The sequence below is a fragment of the Henckelia pumila genome, chromosome 3, assembly GCF_033568475.1.
Source record: "Henckelia pumila isolate YLH828 chromosome 3, ASM3356847v2, whole genome shotgun sequence".
Taxonomy (NCBI): domain Eukaryota; kingdom Viridiplantae; phylum Streptophyta; class Magnoliopsida; order Lamiales; family Gesneriaceae; genus Henckelia; species Henckelia pumila.
The window spans coordinates 40,209,936-40,233,732 of NC_133122.1; the positions used below are offsets into that span (position 1 = coordinate 40,209,936).

General features: G+C 35.2%; 1 protein-coding gene across 1 annotated transcript; it reads right to left on the reverse strand.

Annotated features, from left to right (window-relative positions):
• Window positions 1-160: 160 nt before the first annotated feature.
• On the reverse strand, window positions 161-23,488 carry LOC140886693 (rRNA biogenesis protein RRP5-like). The gene is given in 42 exon segments (XM_073293412.1): window positions 161-635; window positions 724-807; window positions 968-1,198; window positions 1,285-1,440; window positions 1,590-1,686; window positions 2,394-2,570; window positions 2,956-3,320; window positions 4,118-4,216; window positions 4,597-4,780; window positions 4,847-4,992; window positions 5,426-5,486; window positions 6,520-7,138; window positions 8,133-8,283; window positions 8,402-8,476; window positions 8,613-8,766; window positions 9,565-9,665; window positions 9,750-9,833; window positions 10,067-10,212; window positions 10,291-10,459; window positions 12,320-12,421; window positions 12,496-12,570; window positions 12,668-12,748; window positions 13,183-13,289; window positions 14,034-14,099; window positions 14,271-14,416; window positions 15,642-15,703; window positions 15,705-15,783; window positions 15,904-16,040; window positions 16,740-16,814; window positions 16,897-17,082; window positions 17,727-17,849; window positions 17,938-18,051; window positions 18,321-18,413; window positions 18,586-18,657; window positions 18,752-18,874; window positions 18,956-19,074; window positions 19,543-19,642; window positions 20,577-20,747; window positions 20,901-21,044; window positions 22,583-22,662; window positions 22,665-22,793; window positions 23,215-23,488. Coding segments are annotated over 42 exon segments (5,742 nt in total). The 5' UTR covers window positions 23,366-23,488; the 3' UTR covers window positions 161-527.
• Between the last annotated feature and the right edge of the window lie 309 nt (window positions 23,489-23,797).

Genomic DNA, 23,797 nt, shown 5'->3' on the forward strand with positions numbered 1-23,797 from the left:
AGGGGGTGACCCTTTCGTATAGGCATTGTGGTTGCTAGTGTACTGCAAAATTAGATGTAATGTCATATGTGGCTCGGGCTGAACATTGGGTTCCAACTGGATTTCTACAACAGAAGCGAGTGGGTTTATTTCAAACTAGCTGTCCTGAAGTTTCAACCCTTTCGAACTAAATCATCAAGGCCTCAAATTGTTGCCTCAGTTTATTATAAATATTCGTTTAATACAGCTAGACATCAGATTGATCATTCAAAATGCTTAATAAACCAAAGCGTGTTTAGGACGCCAATAATCTCACAAATTTTGATTTCTTAACCAAAATTTTCACCAAGAGGATTGTCGAATTTATGCAACTAATCTACAAAACTTAGCTCGGCGCCTCGGCCCACTCCAGTATATGCAGCAGGCAAATGGTTATCTCAACAGACACTATCGGCTGCATATCAATAACTATTAGTCTTCAAAATAAGGGGCACACATTCCCCCTCTGTCAACTCATTCTGCCTTGTGAAGCCAAGAAAGATTGACCATCAAACAAGAGTACTCTCAGCATAATCCAGTGCCTTCTTCTTCACGGACTCGATTCTTTCTTCATCACCTATCGACTTCTCATACTCAAGATACTTCTTAAATAAGAACTGCAATATAGAAAAACCTTCAAAGTTGTATGTCGTACTAGGAGTGTAACAGTGAAGGTATAAGATTAAACCAAGAGCGAGCAATCACCTTCATCTTCTTGGGGGGAAGGCACAAACTTACTGCTCTCTCAAATAAAGCACGAACTATATCCCCATCACCAAGCCGGATCTCCTGTTACCATAAACGCAATTTATTTATTGGAAAAAAAGGAACAAAACTCATAAACGATGTTTTGGTTGGTTGGTTGAGAATAGATTTGTAATTTCAACTATTCTTCATTGATTGATTTATTTATTATCTTTTGACCGAGAATTAGGTGTACGATCTTTACTTGATCAAGATAAATGCTCCACAAATCTGTTCTCTTAGGATACTCCCTAAGCATTCCCTCAAACAGGGATCTCCCTCTATCTGGAACTCCACATTTAAACTCGAGAATTGCAGTCTGTGAAATAAATTTTATATGCTTGTGTCGAGGAAGGCACAGAAGAGCACGATTTACAACAGGCTGGATCCCATCAGAGTTTTGTTTCAAAAGAGATTGAATACGACTCAGCCAGACCTGAAAATTCCAAAAAATACATCATAAGCCAGAACAGCAGGAGGCCAAAATGCAGAGACACGGAAAAAAAATGGCGATGTCTGAACCTTGCATGAATGCTTGAACTTCCTAGACATTTTGTCAAGAAGTTCGTTAGCTAATTTGTGTTGTTCGGTTCTGTGGTACATTCCCAGGAGTGCAAGATGCACCTTTTTCGGATCACAGTACTGCAATGCTCTTTGAAATATTTTCATAACAGCATCCTGGAAAGGAAAATCACATAAAGATTCTATAGACCAAAAAATTCAAATGACGGGGAATTTTGAATGATTCCTTCTTCTTTAAAGTAGTGTGAAGACTAGCCCAACAAATAAAAAAAGCGAATGTTATGCGAAGGAGATTCTTTTAGTACCTCAGGAGGATTTCCATACTCGTTTTCCAAGTTGAAATAAGCAACCCAGATATTCAATTTCTCGGATTCTTCTCGAATATTAATCGTTCTCAGAGCCCTAACATTATAAGGTAAAAGAATGGATTAACTTAAAGATGGTTTAGCACTACAAGTGAGGATGAGATTAGCAAGTTGAGAAGCTCGGGAAATTTTTTTTTATATAAGAAACAATATTATATTAATTACGGGAAAACTATTGAGTACAATAGGCGGACAAGTGATCTGCACTCGACAAAAATCTTGTCTTGATCCTACTCATATCAACAATAGACAAAAGCCCAATCTCTTAATAAATCTGAAATTGAGACATTCTGAAACTCTACATGAGACCCAATCCAAGTAGAAATTCGAATTTTTTATTTTCCCAGCACTCGTCAATCGATTCTTCCATTTTTTCAAAAATTCTTCTATTCCTCTCCAACCACACGGACCAACATATGCCATGAAAGAAGCTCGGGAAAATAAACAAAAGCTAATTAAGTACATAATTAATAATTATAGGTGATGGCTTGTAAAGCCAAAATTGAAAAGTAACTAGATGTTAATAAAGCACCAACGTCAGTTGCAGCATATATAATTATATAACTAGATGTCAATAAAGCACCAACGTCAGTAGTAACATCGATATATTAGCTTTTCACTACTGATCAACAATGACAAAAGTAAATTAATATAAGGGAGCTAAAATGCTTCTCATTCCAAAAACCCTATAAAATTCAAGTTCATTAGGATAAGATACAAATGCATACTGATTGCACCATTTACCTCTCAGCAATGGATCTTGCCTTCTCAACATCTGCCAAAGAGAGCATAAATGCCATGTATTTTATCCATATAAAGCTACTATTAGGCGAGCTTCGAAGAAGTTTCTCAAATTCATCGGTGCTCTTTGGGATTTCTTTTTCCAGCAATCTTTCTTCGGCAGCCCTTATTTCTAGTTCCCTGCTCAGATATATTTAAAAAATTCACTGAAAAGCTACAATGCAAACAACATTTAAAGTCAAGTCTGAGTAAAAATCATTAAAAAAAATTTTGTTGTCGACATAAAAATCCAATGAAAATTGTCTTCAGAGGTACATCAAAACAACAAAACTATCCACCAAAAATCATTGTACATCAACCATAAACATTCGGCCATATTTGATGGAGAGGTAAAGGAAACATTAGAGTTTTTTTACACCAAAACAAAAACATGCTTAAATTTCAGTGGACATAGGTGTGATTATGATTTTCTGAGAGGAACTTTACAAATTTAAAAATGCATTAGACGAGCCAAACACAATTTTCTTTTCTATGAAGCAATTTATTTATGCATTGTGCCCCTTACCTCTCCTCTCTAGCTTTCTTTTTTGCCCTCTTGTTTTTCTCTTCAATGATTTCTGCATTAGCAGCATTTGGTACATGATCAACATCAACTTCATCATCTGGAATTTCTATATCGTCAAGAGGAACCTCAAGTGGTGGAACAAGAGCCCTATTTTCAAAATCAGCACTTGAATGATATCCACTTTCGACTTCAAGATTAGATTTCTCAATTGAAGCAGAAGCGCTCTGTAGTAATGCTTTTGATACTACCATAGAACTATTTTTCTCAACATAATCATCAAGGCTTTGTCTGGATTGCAATGTTTCGTCATCTTTGAAGTGTGATTTCTTCATCCCAAGAGAAACTCGATGTCTCTCCTCATCAACCTGGAAAAGAGTCCCATGAATTGATATTAGATACAGTCTTAATTTCAGCAAAAATATAGGATTCAAGTGTTAAGGTCCATCATTTGGACATCCAATTTACAAGGAATTCAAGAGAAGAGTTGGACAACACATGCAACAAGGGAGAGTGGAAAGAGGATAAAAGGAAGGAAGATTTGATTGTGCAAGCATCAGAAAAAATGTAAATTTCAGTTATGCTAGCAGCGGGTAGGGTGAAAAAGAAAGTTCTCTCTTGTTAGTTTGTTTCTTTCCCAGCTTGATTGGTTTCTACAAGGGTTGTATCGAGTTGTTTACCTCTTTCTTTCAATAAATACTTCATACCATTAACATAATTATAATCTTTATGCTGAAGGCAGTGTTTATTTACAAGTGTTGTCGGATGTTTTATTCTAACAATATGATTCTGGCTTCAACCATTTGCTAAGTGGTGTGGGATATTTTATTCTAACAAAATGATTCTGGCTTCAATCATTTGCTGGTTACTACCATTCTGAACACTTACGATTCACTGAATAACTCTTTAATCAATCAACAATCAAAACTAAGAGTTTGAGTTTATGGATGTCCTAAAAATATAGAGAAACTTTATACAAGTAAGTTGCCATAAATAGATGAATGCGGCCAAACAAGCATCAAGAAGTGTCAGCATTGTTGGAAGGAACTTTTAAGAACTTCTTTTGACTCATCTTCTTCCACTCTCTTGTTTCCAATCTAGACATGTTATAGGTCAATTTGTTGGCCACGCTGTTCCTGATGAGCTTAGTAAATAATGGACTTACCTTCAAAACTTTTGCAGTCACCCTTTCCCCTACATTAAACTTTGTTTCTATATTGACCAAATGAATATCTGAAAGCTCCGAAACATGGCATAGCCCAACCTGTACAAGGTAAATACCATCAGTAAATGAGTACAGTTTAAACACAATCAGCTACAGGAATTCTCCAGAATTTTGTGTGATATATAAGTTACAGAACATGGGAACAACGACTATGGGGCCATGCTCTTTCATTGATGAGTAAATGCAAACCTTTGGTATGATGGGGAGCATAGAAGACCACCCTCTGCTCCCATCCCCCAAGGTAAAAACTAACTCGGTCATAATACAATGGGTGCTATAAGCACACAATGATTTATAACATCCATCAGCACGTGAGCGCGAATGTCACAAGTCATTGTAGTTGAACATCTCTCAATATAACTATTAAAATCAGGATTTGATGCTAAAATTAGAACACACAGGAAAAAAAGTTCACTAACCACATTTGTTTGATCGATAGATATAAACAATCCATAAGGTTCCACACGCTTGATTCTCCCAGAAATAATGTCTCCAACAATAATGCTATTTAAGGAATAAGCATCAGATTTTGGCCCACCGGTTGCAATTGGAGTCTTAAGAGTTAATTCAACACGGTTAGACAATGGCTCCACAGACAGCACCCTGCAGTAGGCATGTCAATGGTTGCATAGTGACATTAACATGGAGATGCAACAAACAAATACTTACCGGCCACTCACGAGTTTTCCAATGGGGAAATCTTTTTCTGGATTATCAACAAAATTGACTGACAAATTAGAAAGAAGAATTTTGGCATCTATCTTCCGTGACAGCATCACAAAACATCCTTTTGCGGAGATATTTTTAACATAACCCTGCAGCAAACAATGAGAAAGTTATCTAGAATTTGTGCCAAAGATTGATATGAGTAGGGTCATGATTAGACTTTTGTTGTTAGCGGAGTCCGCCTATTGTAATTAATAGCTTTCACGTAATTAATATAATATTGTTTGTTATAAAAAAAGAGAATTTGCTCCAAAGAAGAAAGAAAATAAATAACTTGAAACACGTTAGCGAGGACATTTACGAAATTTCAATGTAACATTGGGACATGAAAAATTACAAGAGGACTATGATAAAGTTAAGTTTCTAATCCAGTGTGTGGCACACCAGTGTTGAGGGGAAAAAATCAAAACTTCACCGGGTGACATGGACAACACAAATGAAGAGCAACGAACCCACAAAGTCAGTAATTACTAGACGAGAAGAAAAAAGCTACATATGGAAGTCCTAAACTTTTATTGCTACCTGAACAACCATATTCGGATGGAGGTCGGTTAATTTGTCCACGTGCTGAGTAGATGAGTGCCTGAAAACAATGAATAAGCGGAATTGTCATATCTGAAAACTGTAAAAGCAGTTCCGAAAAATAATATCTGATTAATACATGCTATGTGAGAAACAACCTACATCAATATTAAAAATAATAATGATAAATCCAGGTCGTAGGCCAGAATCCAAAAATGGAAACAAACCACAAATATACTGTGCCTCTACAGTTTCAATATAAAAGAAAATTAAACAAAATTAAACGTATAAGCAAACGGCAAATATTTTTGAGCTTTTACAATTGTTTCATGTTCGTGTCATTTGTCAAACTGACTGACGGATATCCACATACTTGGGTTTCAAGTGCATTAAGTGCACCACATCATTTCAAAAGTATGTTACATGAATTATGTCTCAACAACAAAAAGACACAGCACGGATTCTTTTTTCTCATTATTCTGATTACAATATGAGAATTTTGGTTCAACTGCATAACATAAGTAGGAAATATATCTGTTGTGAGCATCTTTTCCATAGATTGTAATTCATAGCCTGAAAATGCAAAATGATCCTGCTTGCACCTTTTCTACAACCTTTTCGTTGTTCAGCAAAATAAGTGAAATAAGAGTGACTTCAATATTACATGGCAAGAAAAAAGGGAACCATAAGTTGCTGAGGAAAAGGAAGGAAATAATTTATCAAAAGAAAATGCAATATTTAATAAATTTTAGTTTTTTGTTCTTCTATCAATTATTGATAAGAACAATCTTTTCGTTATTATTATCTGATTATTATATAATATAATCTCGTTTCCTATTAAAAAATAATTGATAAGAAAAATTATCAAAAAAACTTGAACTTCTCGCCTTTCCTTTCTCTTCCATCCTATTCAATTTATTTCCCAACACCAGAATGATTAATCCAGAAATTTCACGATGCCCTTTACTCATTAAAAAAAAACTAACTGCATTCCGAAGTAATGTCTGGCTCAACGACGCTAAATAGCATGCATGTGTAATCTATTTCTCAGTCTAAATAGGCGATGATAACTCCAAAGAAAAATCTAAACTTACATGCCACTGCTATGCTCAGTGAAACTCGGATCATGTCTATCATTGGAAGTTGATCGCAGAGACAAATCAATGTGGACTGTCCCACTGCCAGTACGATTTATTTCCAGAACTTTGCATTTCACAAACTGTCCTTCGTGATAACCAGAAAGGGGGTCAGAGACCCATGCATCTGTCAGTTCAGTAAAATGAACCTTACCGTAGAGGTGCGGATCAATTTGGACGACCAATCCACCAACACCAGGAATAATTTTAGAAATCCTGCCACCCACATATGTACCTTCAATTAGATGAGACTTTGGATGACCATAAGGATCATTCTCATTATGTTCCCTAGATCCAACAGCCAATGGGCTCAAAACCACACGTAGTAATTTCTTCTCTTCATTTATACTAATAATATAACCAGACACCGCTTTGCCCACAAAAAACCTCTTCTGGAAGTCTGCAAGTTCAGAAGGCTCACATGAACTGTCAAGAATATACAATTGAGCCTTCACCTTTCGAGATATAGTCAACCAGGCCCACTGATGGTCAATTTTACACACATAACCAGAAACATGTTGCCCATATGAATAGTTAAAATCTTCAGGAGGAATAAAAAAATCGATGTCACCGGATCCTGCATTTAAAATGCGATTTCAAAAATTATTCACTAACTTCTGTTCACATCTTAAAGTATCTCAATTTGAAAGTATACAGTAGCATGAGGTTCACTGATTTGAAAGATCATTGATGGGACAGCGAACATCAAATTTAACCCTCACAATAATAGTTAGGTGTATCATTCAAGAGGGAAAACTAACAAAAAGTCAAAAACAAAATAAGAGGCTTATTAAATCCACCAATGTAATAGGAATTAGGCAATCAGCAGCACAAAATCATAAAATGTAGATACCAGGGGTTGAACACAATCAGTAAAAAAGACTGTGTAACACTGTAGTAACTGGACGAAAGGGAAACGAATGCACATAAAAAGCATGTGTCAGTAACTAAATTAAGGGTTTTGCTTCATTTGTATTTGTATAAATGCATCCAGAGGTTCAACTCTTTTCGGTGAGAACCATATTCAGGATGCTCTTCAGGTCATTCAACATGTTTAATCATATATCTTAAATAAATATTATCAAGTTATAGGCTTCCAGCATCACTATAATGTTTCTCTAAATGGAAAAGTGCAGACCACATAATTGCTTCCAATAATACTCGCGGCTGTCATGAGTGACACCATAATTGGAGAACTGGCGATCATCACAGAGAATATGCAGGGTCCGAGCAGACAAATCATGGTAAATTGTTATGGATAACCTCATGTTCAAGACGATAAGGGAAGCAAATAGTCAGCAAAATAACGTTGTTCAATCTATAAATACGCTAGTAAACAAGAAGAATGCGAACATTAAAGAATAAAGAGTAATGTATAAAAAAAAAAAGAGTAATGTATAACAGCAACAGGATCATAAGAATTTAGGTTTTACGCATATGCTTCTCAAAAGAACTCCTGATCAGCTGGTCATGATAAATTCCAAATTTCCAATTCAATAATTTGATACATGGAGTCATGAACAACACCATCTTTCACATGAAGCTGAGATATAAATGATGATGGTGCCTACCTTTTAGAATGGAAGGCTTTATGGATAACTCCCATGGATAACTTCCATTACTACTATATGGCATACTACCCTTTGAAACAATCCTCGCTGACAGTGTTTGGCCAATTCGATAGTCACTAAATGGGTTTTCACTAGAATTATCATCAGCTGCCTGTCAATGTACATTGAAAACATCACTAAATTCCATCTGTGTGTAGAAGGATGAAATAAACAGAAACCCTCTTCGATCAGACAACCACATATACATTCGATAAGATAAAGACACCCACCTCTGTCACATGTATTCTTCCATGAAATCCAGAACCACATTTCAGTCTGAGCTCAAGAGGCTTTATTTCAGTAATCTGAACATTAACAAAAGATACACATTCAGACAAAATAAATAAAAATGAAGGCACAATAGCCCTTAACCATATTGGTCACTCTTCATTTGAAAGCTGGAAGTGTCATGAGACTTGACTAAGGAAGAATGATCCCCACCTCCACCTGTACCGGAGAACCAACATCATAGGTAGGCTTGTTCTTCGCTCGCTTAGATCCAGAAGACTCCGTCACATCGCTTAAAGATTTAAGCAGCAACAACAATCTCCCACATGATGTAGGATTTGGAAGAGCCACTACAGTAGCAGAGACACTGCATCAACAAGTTCAACCAACCGATACATGAAAAATAACAAGTAAAACAGTTCCTCAAAAGTATAGCAACACAAAAAATTTACATCTCTTCAGAATTTTCACAGGTTGATATGATAAATGGCAAACCAAAAGGAAATTAAATTAAATAATGCATTTTCACAATCCTTTTCAAATTGATTACAATATTCAAATACTCCTCAGCAGGCCTCACGAAATTCAAGATTGCATTTGAATACCGTTTCCTACAGAAACGGCAGACGGAGGAGTTAGGTTTCTCCACTATGCTGAAAAGCAAGCACTACATGTGAAACTAGAACTGCAGGTTCAAGCAAAAGACCACCTAATATATCTTCAGCTTAATCGTTAAATAGTACAACTCACATTCTTCCATGTTTTCGCTCCCAAAAAATTATTATATACAGCATCTTATCCGTATGCGGATATCTTATCCGCCTTTTATAATTATCACATGATCCTTTTAATAGATATATAATATGATATGATCTCGTTTCTTATCCAAAAAAAGATAGTTGATAAATCAACATTGTTTTGACCCACACTGGGAAAATAAATAATAGCGTACAAAACATGTGATTAATTTTCAAAAAAAAATTTGATGCTAGATGGGCATCATTACCCAGAATTATGCTGAATCACTTATTACCTTAGAACAAGATTATGTCACTAGCGGGATTACTTATTTTTATACCATGATGCACTAATCACAAACCTGAGAGCTACACCGAAAAGGTCAACCACAAAGTTACCAGGCAGACCTTGGGAACACAATAGTTACCTTTGTCCATTGGTATAATGTTTAGGAGGCAATTTCTGATTGTTATAATCAGTTATTGATGCATAGCCAATGGCAAAATTATGAGATGGAATTGAGAGAACCTGAATCAAGGGGAAAAATGTTTAGATTTCACATAAGCTTATCAAATAATAAATGAAACATATATTAATAGCCAAGAAACTAACCAAGTAAGTTTCCTTCACAACTTCAACCAAAGCATTTACAACTTGATTCAATTCCAACTTTTTATATTCTCTGGTTTTGCGTTTCTGCAATTAAGAAAAGTTAACATCAAAAAATGAAAGGGAAAGATATGTGGATCTGTCACCTAACTCACCATATAAAAACAGAAATGTTTAGACCTACAAGCCTTGGAAAAAAATGAACGATGAAGTCTATATAAACTACCGATGGATGATTATCACATCAAAGCAAGCTTGAGTGCAAGAGGAAAAAGATCGTAACCATCCTGACTTGGTACTTGTAAAAATAGAAGGCTAACCTTTACAGTTTTCGAGATGGAGCTCTCTTCTTTTGGTCTATTAAGAAACTCTGGCTTTAAAGTTAGATCCACAAGGCGTTCTATCTTAGAAACATCAATAACCAAAGCTCGAATAGTAGAGTTGTTTTCCACAGTGGTTCCAGCCACTGAAACATTTTATGCTGAATGTCATTTAAACCAGGAAAATACTCATTGATAACATGATAATTATCACCGCGACTTACACTGATAATGTGAAATGAAACCATAGACATCATTGTATTTCTCAAAGCTGATTATAACACCAAAATCCTTAGTCTCATGAACCTTTCCTTCAATAATGCTGCCAATATCAAATGCAGAAATCCAGCTCAACCCATGGCCTTCAGAATCCAATAGTTGAAGCCTTGCAATCTGGACAAGGTAGTAAAAGAATTTCAAAACTGAATACAAGGCAAGTATTACAAATAACTTCGAGCAGCAGCTAGTTGAGGATAAGACTGAATAATGGCGGGTAAAAAGAAAGAATGGCACGAATACATCGTGGATACTAGACAGATATGGTGGTAAAGCTAGCATGTATGAGTCTCCTACCTCACGTTGATTCCAAACCCCATGATTAGTGGGATCCGATCCTAAAAAGAAGGATTTTTAGTTATTTGATTTTATCTTTATAATAATATCCTAATTTAGTTCGGTAGAACACGTTTTGTTTGTTTCAAAACCTTTTATATATAAAGGTGCTCTAAATGCAAGTGTTGCGGCAATTTTCATCCATAAAATCATGTTTCGATTCTGTTTTCCTGGTATCAAGAGCCAGGTATCCTGTCGGTATCAAAACTTGTTCAAGTAAATACTAAATACCCAATTTGTTTATCATCAAGGATCCAGATTCCAGCATAATTTCAAAGCAAATCTATGTGTCTAGCAAAACAATCTAAAAACATAATCCTAACCATATTCATAAAAATCGGCATCTTATTCACAGTTGCGAGAGTTATGATTGGGATGTACGGGCAAAGCCGAGTGGATCGCATGTTGTTCACTAAACTAACTCCGTTTTGGAAGTCACATTGCTCTTAATATCTATTGATGGCACAACAGTGACCAACTGATGATGAGAAGAGACGGTCTCTAAGTCTGTGCTTGACTAACGAGTTTGAGATGGAAAGGTTAGCAAAGCATTTTATCCCCCAACAGGAGATTCATTACGAAGCTTCGTAAAGAAACAGGCAAGACATTGTACAAACCTAAGTGCTCCAGTGGACCCAATTCTTAGACTTGGAAATGCAGAGAAAATGAGAAAAAAATAGCCCTAGAAAGGAAGACGTATAAGCGCTTAGCTTTCATAAAAAACCAATCATAGTATACACAGTGAGTGTGATTAACTAAGTCACGCATATCCCCAAGGAATTTCATTTGCAAGCAACTTACTGAGTGTAATGGTATCTCACAGGAATACTAGGAAAAGGTGTCTATTCCAGCGGAACACAGGTTTAATACTTGAGGCATACATGGCAGCCGATTATGCGGGATCAATAGTTGATAGAAGGTCAACCTCTGTATATCGAACCTTTCTAGGTGATAATCTAGTGGTGCGAAAGAGTAAGAAACAAAAAATAGTGGCATGGTCCAGCACAAATGTAGAATCATGAGCAATGGCTCAAGGCATGAATGAACTACTTTGGTTGAAGATTATCGACAAGCTCGATAACTCTACTGAAATAATAAATTTAGAATTAATGCAGCTCACAACCTGGTTCTGTGTGATCAAATGAAACACATCGAAATGACAGAGAATTCATCAAGGAGAAATTGGAGAGTGGGTTGATTTGAATGCAGTATGTGTTTACACATGGCCAATTTGCAGTTGTATAAGCAGTTAAGTAGTTCAATTTCACATGGAAGGCAAGTGTGGGAAAACACGATTAATGGCTTATACTTTGCACATGCATCCTCAGTGTTTAAGCTTATTCGTTTAGTTTCTTATTTTATCAGAATATCCAATAAATCATGGGATCAGGTAATAGCCTAATTAGTTCCGTTTTCTTCTCATGGTAGGATTACTATATGCTAACCCGGTGTGGATTATATGTATCAGTGAAGAACATTTTCCCACAAGATCGCTCACTTTATATCAATATTGGAACCTTTTGCTTTACTAATCTTTTCAACTGGAAGTCATTACTTGTAAAACCTGTATTAAAATACTCTTCTCACAGAATACCGAATAGATCCTTAGGGGTTACATGATTAGAGATTGTTAGGTGCTACCTCATCTTCCAAAAGAAAGTGTTCCTGTATAAAAGATGAATCTGTTGAACAGCACAACGACTGCTTCAGTGATAGGGTTACTCTACCCGTCTCACTACCAACCTGGAAAAGAGAGCAGAGACATTAAAGCTAAATATAATTTAGCATACTGAAAACAAATCCCAATTTCTACTTACATCAACTATGTTGCTACGAACAGACTGGCCTACAAAAAAGACCTCTGAAAGATCTGTTCTCCACCGATCGGTAGCCTTCACGAGATCCCAAGACCTCAAAGTTAATTTAAACCACGAACTGCTCACTTATTATGAACAAATTTCAAGAAATAAGAGATTGAGCTGAACATACCTTTCTTTTGGGAGCAAAACCAGTTAGACGTCCTATATATCGAACGAAGCAACCACTTTCAATTATATTACACACATAACCCTGGTCAAAAATTGTTCATGAGCTCTTAAAGAAGCAAACAAAAAAAGTAAATGAGGATGATAACATTACAAGTGAAAAACTTGTGCTCCTAAAAGATGAAAGTTATTGTTCTTCCACGTAAACTATAAGTTTGCTAGCAACTGAAAGGCGGTAAAACACTCGTGCTCCTAAAAGATGAAATTTTCTGATTGTTCTTCTACATAAACTATAAGTTAGCTAGCAACTGAAAGGCAGCAAAACACTTGTGCTCGTTAAAAAAAATTCTGATTTTCTTCCAAATAAACTAAAAGTTCACTAGCAACTGATCCTATCAAAAAAAAAAGTTCACTAGCAACTGAAAGACATCGGATAGAGGAAAAATGATTGATAGGGCACCGTTGTCAATTATATGCTCAGAGAACATGGTCAAATGCGACGAAAACCAACATGCTTACAGGCACCGTAGAATGACAACGAATTTGGGAAACATCAACAGGAAGCTCTTGAGCTGAGTTAATTAATGAATACTTGGCAGTGAGTACGAGAGTGTTTCCTTCAATATCTGCATAAATGTCATTTAGTAAAATGATAAGTCAAAAGTCCTACTCAACTCTCCAACTATTCTTAACACACAAAAATAAGTTGTAATACAATTATATGAAATTTATAAGCATAGGTGTAGTTGATTATAATAAAGATTATGCTATGTTGATAACTAACAACACACATACAAGTCCATATTCGCTTTGTTTCTTGCATGTAACAAATCTTAGGGGAGAGTTCATGAAATCCCATAGATTCCCCGTAACCAATCAATATAGGATATCAAACTCAGCTTGGAAATGTAAAAAATTGTGTATAAACTAGTGATAACAAATTAAGAGAACAAGATTTTTTGCCATCCCTTAAAACAACAGTCCAGTGAACAATATACTTCTTTTGTCACGGTAGTCTCTTAAATAAAATGTATTCCCAATAATTGCAAAAATATTTGAATTGCAATAATCCAAGCTTGATATCCATGATATTTAAGCTTTCCTTTCTACTTGTAGCATCAAAATACCATATTCAGGCAAACTCAAATGGATTACGTTACATGGATACATAGTGTAATGCTTAGCAGTCCTTAATGAAAGGTTGGATACATATCCAATTATATTTGTTTCATGATTTAGACAAGACCAAAATGCTCTTTATGACCCTATATTTGTATGCATTCTACTGCATGAAAATGACCAACACAAAATAAGATTTTACAAGTTTGCCAGATAAAAAAGGTGATGGGAAAAAAGATTAGGATGATTACCGAGAACCAATAGTTTGTCAAACTGATAACCTGGCTTCAAGGCAGACAGCATCAAAGTCGCAAGGCCTGTTGCATTTTGGAACCAGAATCAAACACAAGCAACATACTGAGGGGAAATCGGTGAAACAATTAATGAGCAAAATTAAAGAATTTGCTGTTTCATACTTATAAGTTGAATCACAAGACGAATTTGAATGTCAAAATGAGAAACTCTCACTAAAAGGACAGTCAATTTACCATGCTGATCTGCCAAATGCTCGAGAGATATTGTGCCTTTCATGTGACTTGAGGCATTGACGTTTACTACAATCTCATGCGGTGATACCAGTTCAACAACTCCAGCAACTAGGCTTCCTGGCTTCACACTTTCAACCCCTACTGCCCTATAACACGTTTAAAAGAAAGGAACCAAACTATCAATCATTTACAGGTGGATGAATATGTTATCTCTACAAATAAAAGATAGGCAAATCATTCACAACTCATTTCGAGTGGAAAAATCTTAAAACCCTATCAAACAGGTGGATAATATTCTTTATTTAAAATGTACTAATTCATGAAATTTGTGTTGCTAAAACGATAATATATTTTGCCACAAAATTGCAGCTTCTGTTAAATCATGTAACTCAAATCCCCTGTAGTGTGAAGTAAAAGGCACATTTAATCATGCATTCACATTTACATAACAAGGAATGATCACATAGAGAACTGAACCTTGTATTATTCAAATTTCAAAAAATTCATATCAGCAAAAACCCGGGGAAATTTTTCTCCACAAACCTTTTCCATATAATTTTGTTCCCAAAAAACCAACCAGATCAAAATAACACATTTTTTTACTAATTAACCTTGGTGTCATGTCGTAAAGGAGTCATTGAATTACAAACCTAATGCTCAATAGAAAATTTTATTCATAAAAAAATTTAAAATGATTAACTATTTAAATATAATATGGTTTAAGTTTGTTATTTAGGAAGAGATTTTAGGACGGTTATGGCATATATAAGTATATCATGCGTAATATATAACTAAATTTTAAATGTTTATGGTATTAGATTCTATAATATAAAAACATCAAAATTATATAAAGAAAATAATTTAACAAATATATTGTAATAATAAAATTATATTTATTTGATTTAATATTTACCCTAATAATATAAATTTAACAAATTAAAATATTATACCTCAATTGATAGATTAACTTGATTAAAGCATAAATAAAAGTTAAATTGATTCCATTGGAATAACTAAATTAGTATATTTCTTTCATCTTTCGGTTTGAAATTAGTAGAATGAACTTTTATAATAAAAATTTCATCGCATGAGGTTTTGGGACATGAATCAACATTTGATGGGTTTTTTGGTCATTTGCTTCAAAGTTTCATGCCCAAAAAAAAGGCAAAAAAGAAAAGAAAGGGAAAGAAAGAAAGCCAGACAGAGACGAAAAATCAGAAAAAACAAGAGCATATTGAAAAATATAAAAATAATAGAAACCTTTTGCATTTATGTATTATTCATGTTATCATCAAAAAATTCCTGACAAATAATTGGAATTTGGAATGGTGAATAACTCAAAGAAATATAACAGAATCGAAAGAAACTAACCTTGTAAGTGACATGTTAAAACTAAGGTGTATTCTGCGCGATGCAGGGATACATCTTACAACCAACTCTGCATTTGACAACTTGCTCAACATGATACATGGAACCTATATCACTACTCCCTGGATCCAAACAAAGTTCATATCTGCAACAAGATCAACATACAGATCAACATACACTTCAACTTGGCTGGAGATTGCAAAAATATTAAAAAAAATATCTAATATACAGAGAGTCAGTCACTCTCGAGCATCCTGTAACTAACCTTGGGGCAAATCCTTGAACCCCGTTGTAAAACCGAATAAAGCATCCATGATCCTCAATCTTCGTAATCCACCCATGTGAGACTAATCCATCAGTTGCATCAGCATAAGAACTAAGAATTTCTAGCTTTGACTTCAGCTGTCATGAACCCAATGAACTTTATGTTAAGGAAAGAATGACAACTACGTTGAAGAAATGGCAACAATTAATGTTATGAGAACTTGTCAAAACTAATAGACCAATCCCTGTCTCTACCATACCATGCCAATGAGAATGTCTACTGAAAATCTTACCAAACTTATGTCAAACTTATAGTTTTCAGATTACAAAAATATCAACAGAATACCTGAGAAGAATGTAAGGTACTTCAATAACTGACAACCTGTTTCCACTCTCAGTCACACACATAAACAATGAGATGAACTTACAGACTAGTTTGACCTCAAAAAAGGTATGAATCAATAGAACCACTAAGTTCAAAATCTAAAACCCGCGCCCAGGTCCTCTTCATTATTTATACTGAAACAAACTTGACCTTACATTTTTCTTTATAAATCTCAAAGGTTTTCCAACATGCTCAACTGCAGTGTATTCAAACCACCCGAGGTTTAAAACCATGGGCTGGCTTGATCACAATTCACAGATTCCACACACAGCTTTTAATGCCCAGATTAAAGACATTGGCAAAAGTTATGGACGAGCTATAAATGAGAGGTTAACTCAAACTGGAGTGACACTGGAAAATAACCTACACACACACACATAATAAACGCACAGAAGAAACAAGTAGAAAATTCAAGTAATTTGACAAAATTAAAAGCCCAAGAGAAAACATACTAGAGTTTTCTTGTGTGTGACAGTTATCCGCTTGGACTTGCAACCAAGAACACGAAAAACTAACTCAGCTCCAACCTGCAAAATTTCAGAAAAGGGATTATTTTAACTGAAACAAATGAAGAAGTGCAAGATCACTCAGAAAAACATGCATGGCAACCTGAAACTTTTTCCTAGGCTTCAGTATTTCGAGCTCTGACATATGTCGTAGAGGACATAGGGCTTTCACGCCACTGGAAAATTGCACAATAGCACCAAAACTGTGAACTGCGATAACTTTAGCTTTTACCACCATTCCAGGCTTTACATCAGAGTGAGTGAAAACTGAACCTTCAAATGCACTAGTCTGATCAGCAGAAAAGACTAAATCATATCAGTGTTAATTATCAAGCAAACATAAGCAGTTTGGTTTAATATGCAAAGGAGTATATTGATGCATATGATACGAAGAAAACTCACAAAAATTTCCAAATAGGAATTAAAGAGAATATATTTCCATCGGTAGAGCACCATATTTTGCTCCAGGTAACAATTCAAATGCCTGCTCCCCTCCTAAGTCCTAACTCACTATGTGACCGACTATCTTCAATATTTATTAAGGGAAAAAAGACAAAACAAAACAGAGTAATACAAAATGTTCCTGAGGCCCCAATGCTCCTGACCATAACTTCAGATTTCTAAACTTGCAGGATCTACATGAGCTCAAAATTCCTTGTCATGGACATCAATGAGAATCATCTATCCCCACTCCCAAATCAAGCTTTAATTCAATAATTGGTGGATGGAAAGTTATTCGGGCGGATTACTTGTTCGAAACATTTTCTCCAAGTCTATTATACTTATTCAGAGTAGGAAACTTGCTGTAATTTTGAGGTATTTCATAAGACCCATCGAGTAGCATATGTTTGATGAGAGCAATTCCCTATAAGCATGAATTTGACCAGTGAAGCACAGAGAATGACAAACATAGATTGACAGAGTGAAAACAACCTTCAAACTACCAGTCGCAACTCCTTCCAAGCGCCTAAATCCAAGTACCCTGACACGAACAAGGCTTCCTTCTTTAAAACTCTTCTCCAACTTTTGAACTTCTTTGTCTGTGACATCAGTTACCTTGAATAGTTGCAATGATATTTTCAGTCAATGCCCAGTGCATGGATAAAATTTACATGAGGATGCATAAAATAACTCATATACTTACATTCACATATATTGGGGTAGGAACTGGTAACGTAGGAGTTTCCAGAAGAAGTCCTGACCCCTTATCAACCCTGATTACTTTAGATTGATCGAAGATATCGCCGATTTTAACGAGCTGCTTGATGGATAAAATCATATCAAGGAGAAAGAACGGTTCATGTCTCTTTTAATATTTTGTCCCTCCATTTAAAAAGTGCAATGAAGGGGTCATTGTGAACCAGGTATTTATGAATATGGAATAAAAGCAGCACCGTCAAACAGTTAAAGCAAGACCGACAGAAACTTAAATTTACTAAGACTTAAATCTGCAAGAACTGAATGTTAATGCCGACCTGAAAGATGGCACCAAAAATGCTACAAGTTCATGAGGAAAAACGAACTTACAGATGGTGGAGCTTTGTTGCAGACTAAGTAAGGATTAAGTGTTAAACCAACAGCCCTAGTTGAAGGATCAATAAATAATATCCGAGCATTGATCTATACCATTGACAAACAAGAGTGAAATTACCTAACTGAACCCGCACCAGAATAAGAAAATATATCTTATAAAAAAAAGTGATAAGACTACTTCAGGCTCATGACACGTGCAGGGGTTGACAAATAAGAAAAACTATTAAATCAATCTAATTAGAACGGACAAAAGGATTACCCTCATATTTTTAGAATAGCCATCCTTCCATTTTGGAGAAGGAAAAGTTTTATCCAAATTGAACACATCAACCTGCCATAAAAAGACAGATCATGTTAACCACAAAAATGGAACACATTGCTCAACAATAGCTGTAAGCAATTTAATCATACAACGCAATACATACAGTTCCTGTAAAATAGGTAAGGAAAGATAACAAGATTCCATTTTCAAGGGTTGACTGCACACGAGCATTAACCATCATGCCCGGAATGAGAAGATCTAATGAAACACCCTTAAGCTCCTTGGTCTACATGGATAAGAGCGGATGAGAAACAGCATAATTTTTTCAGAAAAAGAAAAGTCGGCACTTCAAATACCAGGAACATACCACACATTTTGAAATGACGTCAGGGTCAGAATCCATATGGACTACTTTACGAGCTTTATCTACACTTCTAACAACACCTTGTAAAATCTGGCCCACTCTTGCTTCACCGCTTCCTTTTTCTACGAAAAATGGGTACAAGGAACAAACATTCTATTTAAGATCTTAGTTAATGAGGGATAAAAATGTTGGTTTTGGCACTATCACAAGGACAATTTTCATTTGGTAGAATTATATTGATCTGGTCATTTATAGAAGAAAGATGTGGGAAAAATCACATATTAAGGCTTTAGTACATGCAAAGTACTTTGAGCATAATTGTCCAGGCTCAGGTGGAAAAAAGAACCATTGACCCATTGTGAACTACCAATTGAAGGAAAGAAATTCCTAACACAATCAGAATGATGCATAACCCACAACAGACTGCTAATCAAGTAGGTGCTTGCCAACACACTGCTAATATCCAAATACATTTCAAAACTTTCAATCTTCCAAAGAATGACTTCAACCGGTTACTCGTTTTGTATGCAATAAGGTTGATAGGATGTAAAGTCCTATGATTGTAAGAAGCAAGATGGAGAAATGATCACCAGATTTGCTGTGTTTTGACATAAATCCTGCAAAATAAGGACATCCAAAATGGAGTATAAACCCATGATCTTCGATGCTTTTCACATACGCACTCAGCACCTAATAAAACAAAAGCACGTTATTACTTGTATTTACACAACCAATAATGATAAATATGAGAGCATCAAAGAAGAAAGACACGGGGCACAACTAGGGGTGTAAACGAGCCGAGCTACTCGTGAGCAACTCGCGAGTAGCTCGGTCAAAGCTCGACTCGAGCTCGATTTGACCGAGCTCGAGCATACAATCGAGCTCGAGTCGAGCTTTGAAACTATGTGATCGAGTAGCTCGCGAGCTACTCGATAAGCCACACATATATATATATATTAAAAAATAACATAAATATAATATAATATTATATTTATATATTAATTTATTTAAATATTTATTTATAATATTTAATTAATTTTATTTTATTTATTATATTTATATATATATTTATTTTATAATATATATAATATAATATTTTATTTATTTATTTATTTATATATTTTTAATTTTTATATATATATATAATATAAAAGCTCGAGCTCGAATACTCGAACTACAACCGAACTGCTACTCGAGCTCGCCTCGGCTCGATAACACCCCTAGGCACAACAATCGCAACCACCTCTGTGAAAGCAATTATTATTAAAAGCAAGTGCAAGCAAACCATAAAGAATAACGGCGGAGGCGGATGCTTCCACAGAATAACAAATAACAAATATGTGATTATGGCAACTACCCAACTCTGATAATCGGGACAGTTACACAGTTTAACATAATCTTTTGTCTCCCGTTAAAGATACCAACAAAATTAATAATTTCTAGTAGATGGCTTGACTGAATGCTCATGTCTAATTAACTCTAGGAGCTTTCTAGCACACACATGATCCATTGATATAAGTTCTTTGGACTAAAAACAAAATTCTAAAGATGCAATAGCAAAACAGAAATACGAACTCTTTTCTAAAGCAAAAGCAAATCTTCCAAGGGCTACACACAGACATACCATTCCTTCTTGGATGATATCCAAAGTTAAGCCTTTGTGCAACAAAGATAGATGAAGAGAAAGCCAGATCTTTCGATTTGTAATCTCCTTTTTATCATCGTCTACTTGTAGGACAATGCAAGATACAAGCTGTCCAACATATATGCCAGAAAGGAAATTCTTTTCTGCATCCTGTCACAAGCAATTAGAATAGGGGCCAGCACAATGTAGTCCTAATAATATACTGACATGATCTCTCCCCTAGACACAGGGCGAAAAGAAAAGCCCACATTCCTATGAATTTATCGATGAAAAAAATAGAACAGAGATCCAAAACGAAAATACCTGTTCCACTTCACCACCCAATATTGGGTCAAAGGCCTCACAGGAACGAACTAGCCCCCGTAAACCCCCTGGGAGACTAATTACAATATCTTTCTCGTTCACTTCAGCAATCACACCCCACAATTTCATTCCCGGAGAGACATTCTGAAATATAAAGGAAAGAAGAAAGCTGAACCTTTTTACAACATTCAGAAGACAATTACGGAGCAAAAAAATTATAAATTTCAATAATATCATGAACCACCATACATGTGATTAGAGTCTACAAGCTATAGCTACAATATGTTTCAGGTCCTCATTTATACATGACTAAACATTAACGATAATCAAGCTTCTATTCTAATTAGAGATAAAAGAGAAATTCTGGCCATTAATGGCATTCACTAAGACACACATGCGCACTGGAGCATGGACCCAAGGCACTATTACAATATCTAGTTGTAAGGAATTATTATTTATGAGCTCTAATTTATAATTTACAATTGATTAAAAAAACAATAAAACAAATATTCTTCAATATACATGCAAAAATGAATGATCGATACGTTGTATATCACATTCACGGCCTCGAACTTTTTAAGTTTCACCGACCTAGTTCATGGTCAAAGCATGCGCTTTACTAAATGGCGACACTTCGCCTCGAATTTGGCCTATATGTGTCATGTAATCTTTTAATAACTGAGTAGAAATGCACACATGATCTACAACTGAATAGACCTCAATAAAGCTCAGAGTGTTTCAATGATGAGTGAGATATTCAAATATGTTAAAAACATAAATTTGCAGATAAATATAATCGCATGCATGTCCACATGCATAGCATTTTCATATTCAGAAGGGAGAAATATGCCAATGAATGAACTAAACTAGCAGGAAACAACAAAGCAATTTGAAATTAGATCTATTGAAAAAAAAAATAGGTAATACCTCATTATTCATGATTTTTTAGTAGGTAGATCATTTGGTATCAAACAAGATGTAGTACCAATAAAGATAAAATTACACTTGATATTTAAAATTGTAAGCATAAAGTGCCCATATTCATACTCTGAAAGAACTTTATAGGCCTAGTTGGAGTATGTGGCACATCAAAAACTTAAAACTCTTCCATATGTACACACTACACCATAAAGATAACGCTTGATGCATGATGCATATAACTGCATCTGTGTGTACTCCCCATATGTACTCTCCATGAGCTCAGTGGGCCATGCTGCAATTGAAGACTGGAGATATTCCAAAATCTAAACATCCTTAACATCTAAGTCTCCAGGTGCACTCCAACCTTTATTTACAATACGCATGCAGGAATTGATAATATTCAAGATTTACTGATCACGGCATCGTGCACATGTAAAAACTAAGAGGCTAAGAAATTATGATATGCTAAACCACATGATCTTTATAATTTTAAGGAATAATTTTAAGGGCCGTCACAAGCTTGAAGTTTTTGTACACCAAATTGCCTGAATCAACAAAAGTCGTGTCCTATTAGGCTATTATGAATTCCAATTCATATCTAGCTATTCCCAAGTTATTTCTTATTAAAACAATCATCTTTATCAACTCCTTGCAGCGTTAATTGAATTGTTCCATGAAAATACATTATTAAAAAGTTCCCCAGAGGATTTACCAAACAGAATTAAGTAGAATAAGTAACAAATAACAGGGAAAAATCATACCTTTAAAGTGATCTTATTGGAAAATCTAGGCAATTTACCCATAAGTCCATCTCCAAATAGTGAACCTAAGTCATCTTCCCGGAATGATTCCTTTTTTGCACCTTCTTTCCCTTCTTTTTTTTCTCCAATGATATACGGTTGGCCTCAATCTCATTATCCAAAATTGATCCAATCTCGTCTTTTTCTTCTTTTCTGAAAGATCTTCCCCCACCTAAACCGTCAGTGAAAAGAAACCATTTATGAAATTGAAAGAAGAATTCCGACAAGGATCTATAATGTGTTATAAACGAGCAAGGCCTAATCATTTTGAACTCGTGGAACAACTGGTATCTACTGGCAAAGTTAAGGCCGATGTAGTCGCTTTAACAAGACCATTTCCTTTAATTTTCACAGATTATTGATAAGCATTCTGTCAAAAGCAAGAGAAACTAGAATTGTCGAGTTTGTCCCTTTTCTGTTTCTCTTTCTCGGTGAAACAAATCCTAAATATCTTCAGATTAATGTTAATCATAACACAATAGACAAACTTATGTCTTCCATCCAGGCGAGATGACCTTTTTTGTTAATTCACCATGCTTAGCCACAAAACGCATAATTAATGGGAGAATTCTGCAAGCAGAGGAGTACAAAACCTCGCGGGAAATCGGGGACATCGTCTTCGAGCTGGAGAGGTAACTTTTGCGACGAAACAGTGCGGCTGCGGCGGTTTCCTTTGGATATCGCAGCTTTGCTGGATGGATTCCGGAGGTTTTTCGAATGAGACTTTCTCGGAGGAGGTGCCATTTCTACTGGGAAGCCAATGAATGAAGGTTTGGGTGATCTCCACAGCGATTCGCAGCGGAAAGGGCAGAACTTTACAAGTCTGAAACAGGAACACTGGCGTGGAGGAAGACGAGAGTCGCAGGGTTTAGCTTTTAGGGTTTAAGTAAAATTTTGTTGAGTGTAAAAAAAAACCTTTTTATTGTTTTATTTAGTTTTAGGAATAGAATGTCCGAAAATTCAAACTTTTTATTTCACTTATTGTATGATTTTTTTTTAAATTCAAAATTTAATATTCTACATATTTAGTGTGTTTTATTTATTTTCTTTAAGTTTGATTAATTTTAAAACTAACTTACTAAAATCATAAAAAATCATTTTATTTTTTTATTTTTAAAATTTTGATTTCTAATTTGTTTGAACACATATAATAAAAATAAAATAAAATATACACTC